The sequence below is a fragment of the Thamnophis elegans genome, chromosome 1 (genome assembly GCF_009769535.1).
Source record: "Thamnophis elegans isolate rThaEle1 chromosome 1, rThaEle1.pri, whole genome shotgun sequence".
Classification (NCBI taxonomy): Eukaryota; Metazoa; Chordata; class Lepidosauria; order Squamata; family Colubridae; genus Thamnophis; species Thamnophis elegans.
In genome coordinates this window covers 119,331,085-119,344,815 of record NC_045541.1, presented here as the reverse complement: position 1 = coordinate 119,344,815, position 13,731 = coordinate 119,331,085, and the positions used below count along the sequence as shown (strand labels likewise).

Sequence of the window (13,731 nt, the reverse complement as noted above, 5' to 3'; positions counted from 1 at the left end):
GCATTTGTGTTTTAGGAAAGAAATTATAGTATCTACTTAAATCATACTGCCTTGCTGAAAGCAATCCTTCTGCATTGTGGGATCACTGAAGATAAGCTCAATCAAGTTTACACAATCCTGTACGATGCTGTGGTAAGGCATTATGTTGTTCTTGAATTGCATTTTTATGTTGTGGATTACAGGATGGGCCGACAGGGTACCTTTGTCAATGAAGGAAGGATGTTTAAACAGAACAGGAAGAGTAGCTGTTCATTAACCTCATAAAAAAGAGGAAAAAATGTGTGGCCATTAAAATACCCTTTAGAACATGGGAGTCAAGCTCGCGGCGTTATGTTGCCAACATGTGATGTCTTGTGATGTTTTTTCCCTTCGCGGAGCTGGGGTAGGTGTGGCCTGCACATGACGCATCCAGCCCACAGGCTGCCAGTTTGACACCCCTGCTTTAGAAGGACAATGTCTAGAAAAAGTAAGCTATGACCAGAAAAAGAGAGCAAAGATCTATTTCTTTTACAATGAAACACACTAAAAAGCCTCTACAAAAGTAAAAAACGAATGCTCAGTAATGAAATACATACTGTCCTTCCAAATACACATACACTTTCTCTCACCTACATGGACAACATTTTCTATTTTATTCCCCATACATACACAGACTTTTTTTTAACTAGCAGGTCATGGCAACATTAACTTCTCTGTAAATAAAGGGAACATGCTTGGAAAGTTACATCAGGCTGCAGCTGCAGTATTTTGCCTTACCTACCTCTTCCTTGACCATATCTTCAGCCTCACCACTACATAGACTCTTTGAACAGAACAGCCAAGTTGGTCTTATTCCTGCATGCACTTTGACTGTCTCCAAGTCCCGTCCTACAACTGGACTGAAAAAATTGGATACCAATTAAATGACAGCAGAGAGATACAGAAATGTCCTGCTCTTTATCACCATCTGTTGCTTGTTTAGATTTTTGTAGCTAAGGGAAGGGAATTGTAGGAAGGGAATAAAAAGCAAAGCAAAACAAAAAGGTGAAAATGAATGAAGGGCAAACTTTGAAAAATCTGGATCATGCATCCATTGTTTCCTGGGGCATTCTAAGAGAAATATTTCAAATTGCATCAGAACAGCCCTGTTGGATACGGAGTAAAATATTTCTATTGCAATTAGGCAATGTTGCAATCATTCTACTTGTCATGAGCCTACTAAAAAGCTATGGTGCTGCTAAACTTGGCAATGGCTGGAGATTCAATTCCATACGTTGGATGCTTGTGTTGTATGATTTTAAAATAGAGTTAAAGAGAGTAGAGGCCCTCTGTTTACCTTTTTCTTCACTACAGGAGAAATGGAAATATTGCATGTGACATCTTTTTTTTTCTGTAGCTTTCAAAATCTTTAAGAGTTAAAGGAAAGGGACGGAAAGACATGTCAATTTAACCATCTTATAATGTGAAATTGGTGCCAGAAAGAATAATATATATGGTTGAGGATGCAGGGGGGAATAAAAGAAGAACCAGAAGTAGCGTGATGCACCCAGAACTGTGTTTGGCCCTGTAGAAAGTACTGTTCTTGGGGATTCCTAGATCTTGATATGTTCACTGCTAAGCAGACTCAGCCATAGGTTGCTTGCATTTGTTTCTTTCACTGCAATGAATACTTGAACATTCATTCATTCTCATATGAATAGTTATACATTCATTTTTAAAGTGGCATGATAGTTGACAAATAGTATCAAGTGGAGGTTTTATTTTGACATTCCTCCAAGGTCAAGATAAAGTTGGGAGATCTTACATGAAATCAGATTTAGAGTAATTAGTAGCATTAATCATATTTACCTATAATTTCACTAATGATTAGCCTGCAATTCGTGAACAGGTACCGTATGTGTTAGAATGGAAACCACTTTTAACATTTGCAGGATTTTTTAAAAAAAATCAAGTATAAAGAAATATCAATGAACCTGTTACAATTATTTGTGTTACTGCAGACTGAAAAGCTAACTAAAAGAGAAGTAGAGGCCAAGTTCTGCAATCTTTCCCTTTCAGCAAACAATGTAAGTACCGTATTTATCGGCGTATAACACGCACCGGCGTATAACACGCACCCCCCATTTTAACACAAAAATTTGAGTAAAAATTTTTTTCATTAAAAATAAATGACTTGGAAGCTCGGAACTTAATGTTGGATTAAAATTTATAACATTAGAACATGAATTATAACATTAACTCCTCTTAAAAGGCAAATATGAAATGAAAAAACACCTCTTTGAGCAAAAAAACTAATCAGAATCACTGCTTTTTGGAAAACCAAAAACCTCTTCCTCATCTTCACTCTCTCCCTCTTTTTTCCCTTCCTTCCCCCTTCCTCTTGCCTATCAACTTCATCCTCTTTGTCTTTCTGCTCTTTCCCTCTCTTCCCCTTTTCTTCCTACCTCCTTCCTTCTCCCTCCCTTCTTCTTTTTCTTCCTTTCTTCTTCCATCTTCCTCCTTCTCCTTCCATTCTTTCTCCTTCCATCCATCTTTTCTCCTTCCATCTTCTCCCTCCCCTCCCTTCTTCTTTTCCTCCCCCCTCCCTCCTTCCTTCCTCTCCTTCCCTTTCTCACACACAGGAAGGGGAGGGGGGCTATCTAGTCGCTTTCACAGCATAATTTCTTTATCTAACTTTTAAAAAACAGTGTGCAAATCAAACGAGATTTTCGTAACCTGCGAAGCACCAAGTTATATTATGTTGTTACAAATTCGCAGCTACTCCATTCTTTCTGATAGGGAACTACATTTCCCAAGATGCCTCAGGTCCTCAAAGCGCTGAACGCAGCTTTGCAATTGACTCCAGCGAGGCCTGGCAGCCGCCGGCTGGGGTGGTTGTCAGGGTGATGCGGAGCGGACGCGCCGTTTGTTACTGCTTCCAGCAATCAAGACGGAGAAGGGAAGCGACTGAAACGGACGCTGGCCTCGCTCTCCTGCTGCGGCTTCTGTTTCAGTAGGGAAGAAAACTTCCTTTCGCTTCCCGAATTTGACTGGGTCCCGGGGCTTCTGCCGGGCGGCAGAAGCCCGGGAAGCGAAAGGAAGTTTTCTTCCCTATTGAAACAGAAGCCGCAGCAGGAGAGCAGGGCTGCTGCCGGCCGTTTCACCTTGCGCAGCGAATTTGACTGGGTCCCGGGCTTCTGCCACCCGGAGTATCGGCGTATAACACGCAGGCAGGGTTTAAGCTTGCAATTTTAGTTTTAAAACTGCGTGTTATACGCCGATAAATACGGTAATTTGAAATTTAATTTTATTGTTTCATTTATACATTATTTAAGTCCCATTCATCAGTCTTGCAATCTCTCTTTGATTAGTCCATACACTACTGAAACTCTCATTCCCGTAACCTTTAAGTGGGCAAAATGGTGCATAATAGGGTAACAATTTTTAAACCAAGGTACCTCAAATGGACTAACTTACAGAATGTGTCCAAAATCTGAGGTCCATGTCTCTCATAAAATTCAAATTTGATGAGTTTTGTGAAACATTTTATAATTGTAAACATTAAAATGATCATAAAACGCTTTATGACAAGATACAAAATGTCATACAACATTTCCTATGCTGATGATCGATTGTGTTATAATTCAATTCAACCTGGACTACTTTCAAGGCCCAGATACATCTCTGAAGTATCCCACCATTTCCAGTGAAGGCAGTTATATTAGAAGTTCTGTCTAAGAGCGTCAAGGAATCTAGTAAAGAAATACTTCTGAAAGAATGGCCTAACATAGTGATGGCTAACCTTTTTGTGCCATGCCCAAAGCATGCACACATGTGAACCCCCCGAAATGCAATGCGAGTGATCCCCGTGCATGCACCCCGCACCCCCCTCGCCCATTTTCTGCTTCCAGGTTGGTGCAGGAGTTTTCCAGGCCCCAAATGGGGCGCAAACTCCCACAATGCAATGTGAGTGCCCCCTGCACATGTGCCCCACCCACTGCACATGCACGGCAGAGACCCAAAGACCAACTGGCCAATGGGAGGCACACGCATGCGCAGCAGAGCTGGGCTGGGGCGATGGCTGGCATGCCCTTAGAGAGGGCTCTGCATGCACTTGTGGCACAAGTGCCATAAGTTCACCATCACAGGCCTAACAAATCATGGGTTATCTAGTTAATTACTAAACCCAATGTTTTCATTTTTTTTTTTGTATTCCACACAAACTATCAAAAGGTTAAATTGGCCAAATATTTCTATTTGTCTGAAAACATAGTTAACTTTTTCTTTTTCTCCATTGTCAGATGAGGCACAGGACTTCTGATGTCTCAACTGAGATGGATTAATGGGCAGAGTGCAGATAGAATTCATAGCTATTTTGTGGGAACAAATAAATCAAGTAGTTCTTTAAATTAGTAGAAGATTGTGTACCCGCTTATTTTACAAATTTATTGTCTCACCTCATCACCTCCTCTCCTGCCAGCTATTTTACAATAGAGGTGAAGAGCAAAGAAGAGTCTTTCCAATGGTTTTCTTTGAATTACCCAGTAGTCCTCAACAACCACAATTGAGCCCAACATTTCTGTTCTTGAGTGAGACATTTGTTAGGTGAATTTTCCCCCCTTTTATGACCTTTCTGCACACAGTTGTTAAGTGAATCTGGCTTCCCCATTGAAAGAATGGCCAACAAATCATGGGTTATCTAGTTAACTACTAAACCCAATGCTCATCGGAAGATTGCAAAAGGTGATCATATGCAGTCCAGGAGACTGCAACTGTCATAAGTATAAGTCAGTTGCCAAGCATCTGAATTTTGATCAGATGACCATGGGGATGCTACAACTGTCATCAGTGTAAAAAATGGTCATACGTCACTTTTTTTGTGTGCCATTGTAACTTTGGTCACTAAATGAACTGTTGTAAATCAAGGACTACCTGTATATTTCAGTTTTTTTTAAAAAAAAACTGAAGTCAAATAATTAATACTTAATAGTTAAATAATACAAAAGTTAAGTTGGCTTTTGCACTTTTAGTTCAGAACTCCAGCATGCACCCATTCATATTTATGTGTCTTTTCAGCTTGTTCGACTTTACAGATTTATTGAGCAAAAAGGGGAGCTGCAAGATCTAACCCCGTTGTTGAATACTATGGTGAAGGAAAAGACAGGAGTTGCCTCGTTAGTGAAACTTGGCATGAAAGACCTGGAGGAAACAGTGGGTCTGTTAAAAAAACTTGGCATAAAATTCCAGGTTTGTAAAACAGTGGATTGTATAATTAGCTGCTGTGGCCCAGCAGGAGCCGTTGGAGCTGCCAGCAGACTCCGACAGCGAGGGGCCCTATGAGTCGGCTCTGGAGGATGTGGAGGACCCTGGACAGGGTTCCGACTCCGAGCAGGGCGCAGAGAGGCTGGTTGGCCACCAGGAGGCACCTGAGCCTTGGACCAGGGGGGAGGAGACAAGGGAGAGTGATCCGGATGCCAGTAGTGAGTTGTTCCTGGATGCCCAGCACCGAAGAGCTAATAGGCATCAGGAACAGTTGCACAAGTACAGGAGGTAATTGCACTCAGCTGGTAGTCATTAGGCTCCTCTCCAGACTATAAAAAGACTGCTTGTGCACACGCCCCTCTTGCAGAAGTCAACGCATTGACTAAAAGTTGGAGAACTTTTGTAACTAGCTTGGCAGGCTGGATTGCTGCCAAGGCTTGTCTGAGTTGCTGCCAAGGTCCTTATCTGTTTGTTGTGCTTGGCTTTCAGCCACGAGGTTTTGGTTTCTTGCTAATAAAGTACATTCCAGTTAAGCTTGTCTTGGCATTCGTTACTAGATGGAGGAGGGGGTCAGAACAATTAGCATTTCTTACAGGGCTTTAGGTCAGCCAACTGTATAAAGAATATTCAAACATCATAGAGGAAGAGGGACCTGGGTGTAAAATTTTACGTAGTATAAGCTTGGAAGCTTGGGATATTTTTCAAAAAATAAGCAAATTCCAGATTTAACTACATTATTTGATTCTATTTAAGGGTCAGTAAATATATCATTGCAAAGGAGATGTCACTAGTTTACCTCACAGGAGCGGGGCAGTCAAAAAAGTCAAGATGGTAGCCACAACTTCTGCACTGGTGCCTAAACCTGCAGAAAAACAAATGGTGTATCCAAAAAAATTAGCTTAGCTCACTCTAGGAATTTCAGGAGGTTGAATTTCAGGAGGCTCACATGTAGCTTGAGGCTTGGCCACGTCTGAGGTGTGATTAAAATGATGAAATAAGAATTTTCTCTTGCAGATATCCATAAATTGGGCTTGGTTTATAAATACAGCAGCACAATGGAATTATATTTCAGTTTATTGCATACATTAAACGGAGACAAAGAACAGTTACTGACATTCTTGCTGCTGGAGGTAGATATGATCATATGGTAAGCGTTACAAATTTGTCCTATTAGGTATAAGAAAAGTCTCTGATCATTTTCTAGCGTGTTTCCTTTTCTGGTTTCTGCAGATTTCACAATTCAGAGGTCCAGAGGCAGTTGGTCTTGTTCCTTCAGCTGTTGGAGTCAGCATAGCTGTGGACAGAATAAGTTCCACAGTTTTGAATATGGAAGAGCCAGTATGTTTGTTTTTCTACTTTGCATATTTCAGGTAGACTCCATAAAGGGTAGGAAATATAGATCTTTCTCAAGCAATCTAAATAATGAAAATGAGATAGCACAGTTTCAAATTGGCATTACTATTTCCATTACCTAATTGTAGATAATTGTACCTAATTGTAATTACAAATAAAAGAGGACAGTCCAGGATATGGTAATTTCAAACTGCTTAATATATCTCTGCAGAAGAACCAAGATGTAGGGGGGGGGGGTGTCTCGTGTCTCCCCAAAAACATCATAATTGTAATATGAATCGTATTAAGTGACCAAGAACATCTTAACTTTAGAATAACATTGCCTGCCTTTCTAGTTTAAGTGATTTCAGAACAATCCATTCAATTAAGTAATATTCTGGTTTCCATTTCTCTTTTCTTCCAGTTTACAGTGAGCTCCTGTGATTTGTTAGTTGTTAGTGTTGGCCAAAAATCTATGGAAAGAGCCATAAACGTTGTTCAGAAGCTCTGGGCTGCAGGAATTGCAGCTGAAATTATGTATGACTGGTTTCAGGTAAGTTGTCATTTATTACATGTTAATTAGCATTATTTCTGTTGCATATAGCCGTTCCTTTTTCTAAGCTCATCTGATATAGAACAATAAGCAAAGATAAGTTAAATAAGATTTGGGGTTATCATTAAAGGAGGAAAAATTTTAACTACCAGAAAATTCACTTGTGAACTTCTTGTCTTTACCTTTGAAAACCATCAATCACAGTTCGGTCTATTATTACAAGGTGGTGGGAATTTTGTAAGGTTTTTTTTTTTTAAGTATGGCATCCTACAAGCTGACCATAGCTCTGAGTACTTGCTCTAGAACTGGAGTGTCAACCTGGATTTCTTCGAGGGCCAGATCAGCATTGTAGTTCAGTGGAAGGGAGGGGTGGGGCAGAGTGCCTCCTGTAGCATTCTGCCAGCTGAAAACATTTTCAGCTATTTAAGAGTAATTTTGTTCCTTTTTTTCCATGTGCTAGTCCCAGGAAGAATTACAGGAGTATTGCAGATGTTCTGGAATCACCTATGTGGCCCTCATTTATGATAAAGAAGGAAATCATGTTAAGGTAAATATGATGGTGGCATCATACCATACTTCCTTTCTTCTCTCTGTTCACTCAGTACATTTATTTATTTACTAGAATTTTATGCCACTTTTATTTTTATAAATAACCGAAGGAGATCGTGCCTAATTCTCCTTCTTCCTCCTATTTCCCCTATAACATAAATCCTTTGAGGCAAGTTAGGCTGAGAAAGAGTGACTGGCCCAAAGTCACCCAGCCAGCTTTCATGCCTATTTGAAAGTTTTTTATGAATATAACTAGAGCAGATATTGTAGCCCACTAGCTGAGCTGGCAACAGATTTAGACAGTGAGGAGGTTGGGGAGGAACACGGGCCAACCCCGGAGTCTAGGGAAGGCTCTGATGAGGGCAGAGAGGGGCCCAGGGCCATATGCCAGTTATCAGCTGCCTTCAGAGGCAGACATCAGTGAGGCAGACAAACAGCTGGAGCCTGTTCCCAGTGTGCGCATGGATAGAGTTGCCAGAAAAAGGGAACAGCTAAAGAACGGGTCAACTTGGGAGTAAGACCACAGGTGGACGATGAATGCTGCCCCTCAGAGGAAATAAAAGAGGAGTGAAAGGGGAATGGAGTTTGCAGGAAAAAAAAAATCGTTGGCTTAAACCTTAAGGCTGCTTCTTTTTTTTAAGGAATCATTTACTTGCATCTCATCCATTTCTGACTTAATCTGATAATTCATTATTTAGATTTAGCAGATTTATAAAGACTAAAACACTTTGTGGGGGCTATTTTGCAGATAAAATCATTTGAAAGGGAAAGGCAGACAGAAAAAAGACTCTTGGAGTCTGATGTAGTGGACCCATCTGGCTCAGAAACTGAGGACCAAATTCTATGATGAAAGAATAGCAGGTAGCAACAAGTACCATAACTTGAAAAATAAGGATTATTTGCAGCAGGAAAATGATACACCATAAACAAAGTGGTTGTGATGCAGGTTTTGCAGTTATTCACCTCAAAGACTATAAACAATGCATCATACAGTGATTTTGCTTTATTGTAATATGTCTTAAACTGAAATGTATAGAAGTTGGGCTGTAGGCTTGGGGGAGGGGATCTTCCCTGTGTAAATATCGGATGGAATTCAAATTATTTATTTGTAATATACACTGAATTAGTTCAAGACTTCCCTAAAGTAGAAGGTTTGAGAGGTCTTTGAAACAATTTGGTATTAGGGCTGGAAAATGCTGAAAAATGACCTGATCCCACAAAGGATTAAGTCTGGATTTAACTCTGTGAATGTTACAAAGATACTGAATTAATATATGATGAAAAGTAATCTGTTTATTATATTTTACCAGAATCTAGCAGTTCTTTTATTTAAGCATTTATTTACAAATAAATGTACAAATGCTTTCAATTATTAATAAAATATCAATTTCTGTCCTAACCTGTTGCTTTGAAAACAGTACTGAATACACATTTTGATTTTTGAATCCTATTTTAGAGAAATTTGTGATAATGTCACAACACAAAATCTGAAAGGATCATTTTCCAATAATTCAGGTATGTAATGACTAGTGTGTTGTATTTCCAGAGATCTTGGTATTTATGTAGCAGAGATGGAGATTAAACTGGGAAAGCAGTCCTTCTCCAAGGTAGTTAAATAGAATAAAGGAAATAATGAATGTATAACTGTTTTATTTTGATTAGTATTCATATAAGGCCTTTAATCATACAAGATATGTGGGTAGTTTAAAAGGAAAGGAATAATAATAACAACAAACCTTACAATACTTGTATTTGGTCCAGCAACAAAAATCTAAATGAGTGTACAGAGAGATTTTCAAACAAAATTCTTTATAGTCTCAGTTCCAGTGTGCACCTATAACAAATAGTGGAACTTTTAACTGAATCATTCTGCATTTCAGGTTTGTCTGAACCACATGGAATGGCAGTATACCAAATGTATACATTTTTCCACCAGAAAAGTTGTCAGCAAGTGCCAGACGACGTTATGAAGCTCAGGTATTATAGATGTATTTCTTCTCTCAATAATTATATTGCACTATGACTTGAAACTTTGAAACTATACCACAAAGATGATGTAGAAGTAGAAAGAAATGTAAGAAATAGTGAATAGGCAAGCAGAATTCTGGTTCCTTTAGTTCATTATTTTTCATTATTTTGTACCCTTTCTGCCAGTGGACACTTTAGGATATGAGTCAGATTTTATCTTGAATTCCAAAGATGAGTCAGGAAACTTTCCTGTACAAAATTTTTGTTTAACTCCAGGCCTATTATTTGTAGAGAGAGAGATTAAATGACACAGACACACGATGCATTTCTTAATGTTTTCCTTCTCATAGTTGCTTCTCTTCCTAGTCAAATGGTTCTTCCTTCCTCAAGCAAGTTAAGTTTTCTTTCTAGCACTTTTCCTTCATTGATTTTAAGTAAGAATTTCTCTAAGACAGTTGGAAGATTACAGAATCAGGAGTTGGGTTGAGAGATGGAGGGGACAATTGGATAAAAGAGAGAACCTGGAATTGATTTTCTTTTGGGGGGAAAAAATACACTGCCTTTGCTGTAGTTTTCAAAAGAGATTTCTTAGTTAAATCCCAGGAATAAGGCAGCCACTGTAAGAAATCGCTCCAGGAGGATATATTGAGAAAGACCAGGTGTGGCTTTCCCGCATTAAGCTGGAAAAGGAGATGAAAGAAAGAAATCCATGAGTATAGGGATTTCAAAAATGGAATTGAGAGTGCACCCCCCTTCTCCCTCTGTTTATCTCAGTAAATGTGAAGATAAATCCCTGCATGTCACTTTGCATTAAGAACAGTTAACAGGTATATTTGTTTAATGTAAAAATAAAATATTCTCTGTGTGTTTGTGTCAGGGTTTGTTAATTATTTTAATCCATTGTGACTTCCAGGTACAAACCAAACTCCAAGCTTGCTTTACTAAGTTCCCCGCTGAAACTGAGTGAAGTTGAATTTTTAGCAGTAGTTACTTTGCTTTTTTTACAAGCCAATTGAATCTAATAACTGGATAAGAAACCAGTAATTAGAACTTAAAATAACTTTATTGTCATTTTGAAAGTACACTAATTGGCATGCATTAAAATGAAATATTGTTGCATACAGCTCTCAATTAAAGCTGTATCAGAGATACAGATATAATTTCCAGCAATCAATTTGCTTCATTAGTGGTAAATTTCCTGTTATTATTCTGGAATCATTGAAATCACTTTCTTTGTTCTGAATCTTTCCAAACCTTTAAACAATTGGCTATAATTTGCCTACAACAAAAAGGCAATAATGGGCATATGGAGCATTCAGTGTGAGAAAGGAGTGGCAGTATTAGGACTTCATTGAGCTATTAATTTTTAACCAAGCCTGGACCCAATTTATTCTGAAGGGAATCCAAAACCTCTTTAGAACACCTGTAATGTCAGAGTTTCAAGCTCTTTTCTGGTTGGAGTTTGAAAATTTATTATTGGTCATCAGAATCTGGTATGAATGAGTGAATCTGTGTGACTACAGAGCTTTCTTGCAGTAATGAGAGCTTGAGGCTATTTAATCTAGTTAATTTTTGTGCTGGTAAACAGTCCCAAATTTGGATGATGTAGATCTAGCCTTCTGCAATACTCAATTTAACATGGACTAAACTCTATCTCATAGTTTATATCATCGTAATGATTCAGTGGTTTATTTTTTGCAGGTTGATCTACCAAAGGAAACCATAATACCCTTCTTATCATTAGAGGTAAACCTAGGAATTAAGATACTGGCCTTTACTGGTGGATTTAATTAATAAACTGAGTTTTTAAAAAGCTTACATAAAGTTGAACATTAATTATATACAGTAAGCAAAATCTCATTTAATGTACCCATTTTTGTAAATTGCTTTTCCAAGAAATCAAGATTATAGTCTATATTTACATCCTCCCAAAAAATAAAAATAAAAGCATCCTGATGTTCTCAGCATTATTTTTTTCACAGTCCCTGTTTCAGACTGATGTTGCTTTGAATGTTTTCCATCTTCTCAGTTTGATGACCAAGCTTTCTATACAACTGTGAAACAATTGATGTCTCGACTGCCGAAGCAAAGATATATTAAACAAGTTTGTGATGAAATTTATACCATCAAAATAGAAAAAAAGTAAGTATTCCTATGCATACTAGCAATATGGTATAAGACTCTCAGGTTGAATCTGGAAGATTATTTTGCAGATTTTAGATTATTATAAACCACGGATGGCAAACTCACCGGTCATGTTGCCTTCACGTGACATTCTTGCAACATTTTTCCCATTCACAGAGTTGGGGTGGGCATGGCCTGTGCATGACGCATCTGGCCCACGCACCGCCAGTTTGACACTCCTAGTATAAACACTGTAAGAATTCTATAGTATCAAAGACTGAAATTAGACTCTGGTATTAAAAGGCCACTAAATTTCTCCCTGTGTGAGATTCAGTAAAGGAACTGCAGTCTGGAACCATTATAATGTGAAGTGCTGAACCATATGGCACAGTGGTGGGTTTCAAAAAATTTTAGAACCTCTTCTGTAGGTGTGGCCTGTTTTGTGGGAGTGGCTTGCTGGCCATGTGACTGGGTGGGAGTGGCTTGCAGCCAAGTGACTGGGTGGGCATGGCCAACTTGTAAAATGTGGTGAAACTCACTTAACAACGCTCTTGCTTAGCAACCAAAATGTTGGCTCAGAAACTCTGGCATTTGAAGCACCCAAGTCTTAAAGCTGTCAAATTACAAAACACTTGCACCCCTAACCCTTTAGAAAAAAACCCCAGGGTGTTCAAACTTGACAGCTTTAGACCTTGTGGACTTCAACTCCCAGAATTCCTCCTCTGTTCTTCATCTTGATGATGTGCGAACCAGTGCGGGGAGGGAGCTGGAACCAGTTCTAAACGGCACTGTAGATTTGTGGAACCTCTTCTATAGAAGAGGTTAGAACTGGCAGGAACCCACCCCTGATATGGCACTATGATTTCAATTGGTATAGAAGATCTTGTAGAACAAAGATAAATTTGTCCATTTGATCTCCTGATGAGTAACCCTAACACAAATTTGAAATACAATAGGATCTTTTATGAAAATTGATTGTTCTCTCAACTTTCTGCCTGTTTATTTCTTTCAGAGTGCCTATCCTTGTTCTCTACAGTTACAAAGACGATTACTTCAAAATCCTGTTTTAGTTATGTCAGGATTAAAGTCAGGATAATGAATGGGACAAAATGTGTGCTTCCAATTATGTTAATATAAAGAAAACTTGCATTAATATAAAGAAAACATGCTGATTCCCCATTCCTTGGACAATCGCTACCTTTCTAAGTATTACGTTGAGCTCATGTGCCATAGTTGGCATCTTTAATGGTGTAAATCTTTTCAAAATATATTGTACATATATTTTTCAAAATAAAATAATCTTCTGGTACCTCAGGGTGTACTTGTTTTTGCTTAAAGTAAAATTGACAGATTGTGTCATTTGGTTATGAAAAAGTCAAGTAATTGCAATTTTCATTGTTCAGTCCATGAATCTCCTTCCATCTTTTGAAATTGGGAAGGAAGGCTAAGCAGAAAAGCAATAATCTCCAGTCATCCCTCTTTGTGAACTGAAAGGAATTTATAAGGAAGAGGCTGAGACACTTGGATATCTATATTTTTCAGTAGAATCAGCTAAGCTCTTCTCTAGGACCTCCTGTTTTTCTTAGACAGGAGGTAGTTACTGTGCTTTTGTAAATCTGGAGTTTGTGAAACAACTGGTTCTAGTCAAGTTTAATTTTAGTTGTGTCTTTACTTTTTTTTTTGGCTTATCATTTTTCTGCACTCTGCATAGCACTGCTTCTCCAAAAGGGAATATTGTAATTTGTACATTTGTAAAAGGGATGCCTGCACATGAATGCAAGCATGCCCAAATTACTCTGACATCAGTACAATGGCAACCTTTCCCCTACCAGCATTTTTTTGGGGGGGCGGGGGGAGGGTAACTTAATCAAATGAGCTGGTGCTAAGGTAATTTTTTTTTCTAGGAATTTTTTTCTAGGAATTTTTTTTCTAGGAACAGTGCTGAGTCATTAAGCATTTAAAATGTTATCATTGATATGTCTAGA

The 13,731-nt window shown here is 38.6% G+C and overlaps 1 protein-coding gene across 1 annotated transcript in view; it reads left to right on the top strand.

Moving 5' to 3' along the window:
* Positions 1-13,055, top strand: part of EIF2AK4 (eukaryotic translation initiation factor 2 alpha kinase 4) — a 56,123-nt gene extending 43,068 nt beyond the window's left edge. Inside the window, 18 exon segments of the mRNA XM_032229751.1 lie at positions 16-132; positions 1,980-2,045; positions 5,035-5,209; positions 6,235-6,261; positions 6,264-6,367; positions 6,451-6,558; positions 6,977-7,105; positions 7,566-7,652; positions 8,403-8,465; positions 8,467-8,525; positions 9,111-9,169; positions 9,535-9,555; positions 9,558-9,631; positions 10,536-10,565; positions 10,567-10,605; positions 11,324-11,368; positions 11,652-11,764; positions 12,759-13,055. Coding sequence (XP_032085642.1) covers positions 16-132; positions 1,980-2,045; positions 5,035-5,209; positions 6,235-6,261; positions 6,264-6,367; positions 6,451-6,558; positions 6,977-7,105; positions 7,566-7,652; positions 8,403-8,465; positions 8,467-8,525; positions 9,111-9,169; positions 9,535-9,555; positions 9,558-9,631; positions 10,536-10,565; positions 10,567-10,605; positions 11,324-11,368; positions 11,652-11,764; positions 12,759-12,816 — 1,374 coding nt within the window. The 3' untranslated portion in view covers positions 12,817-13,055.
* Positions 13,056-13,731: the final 676 nt, after the last annotated feature.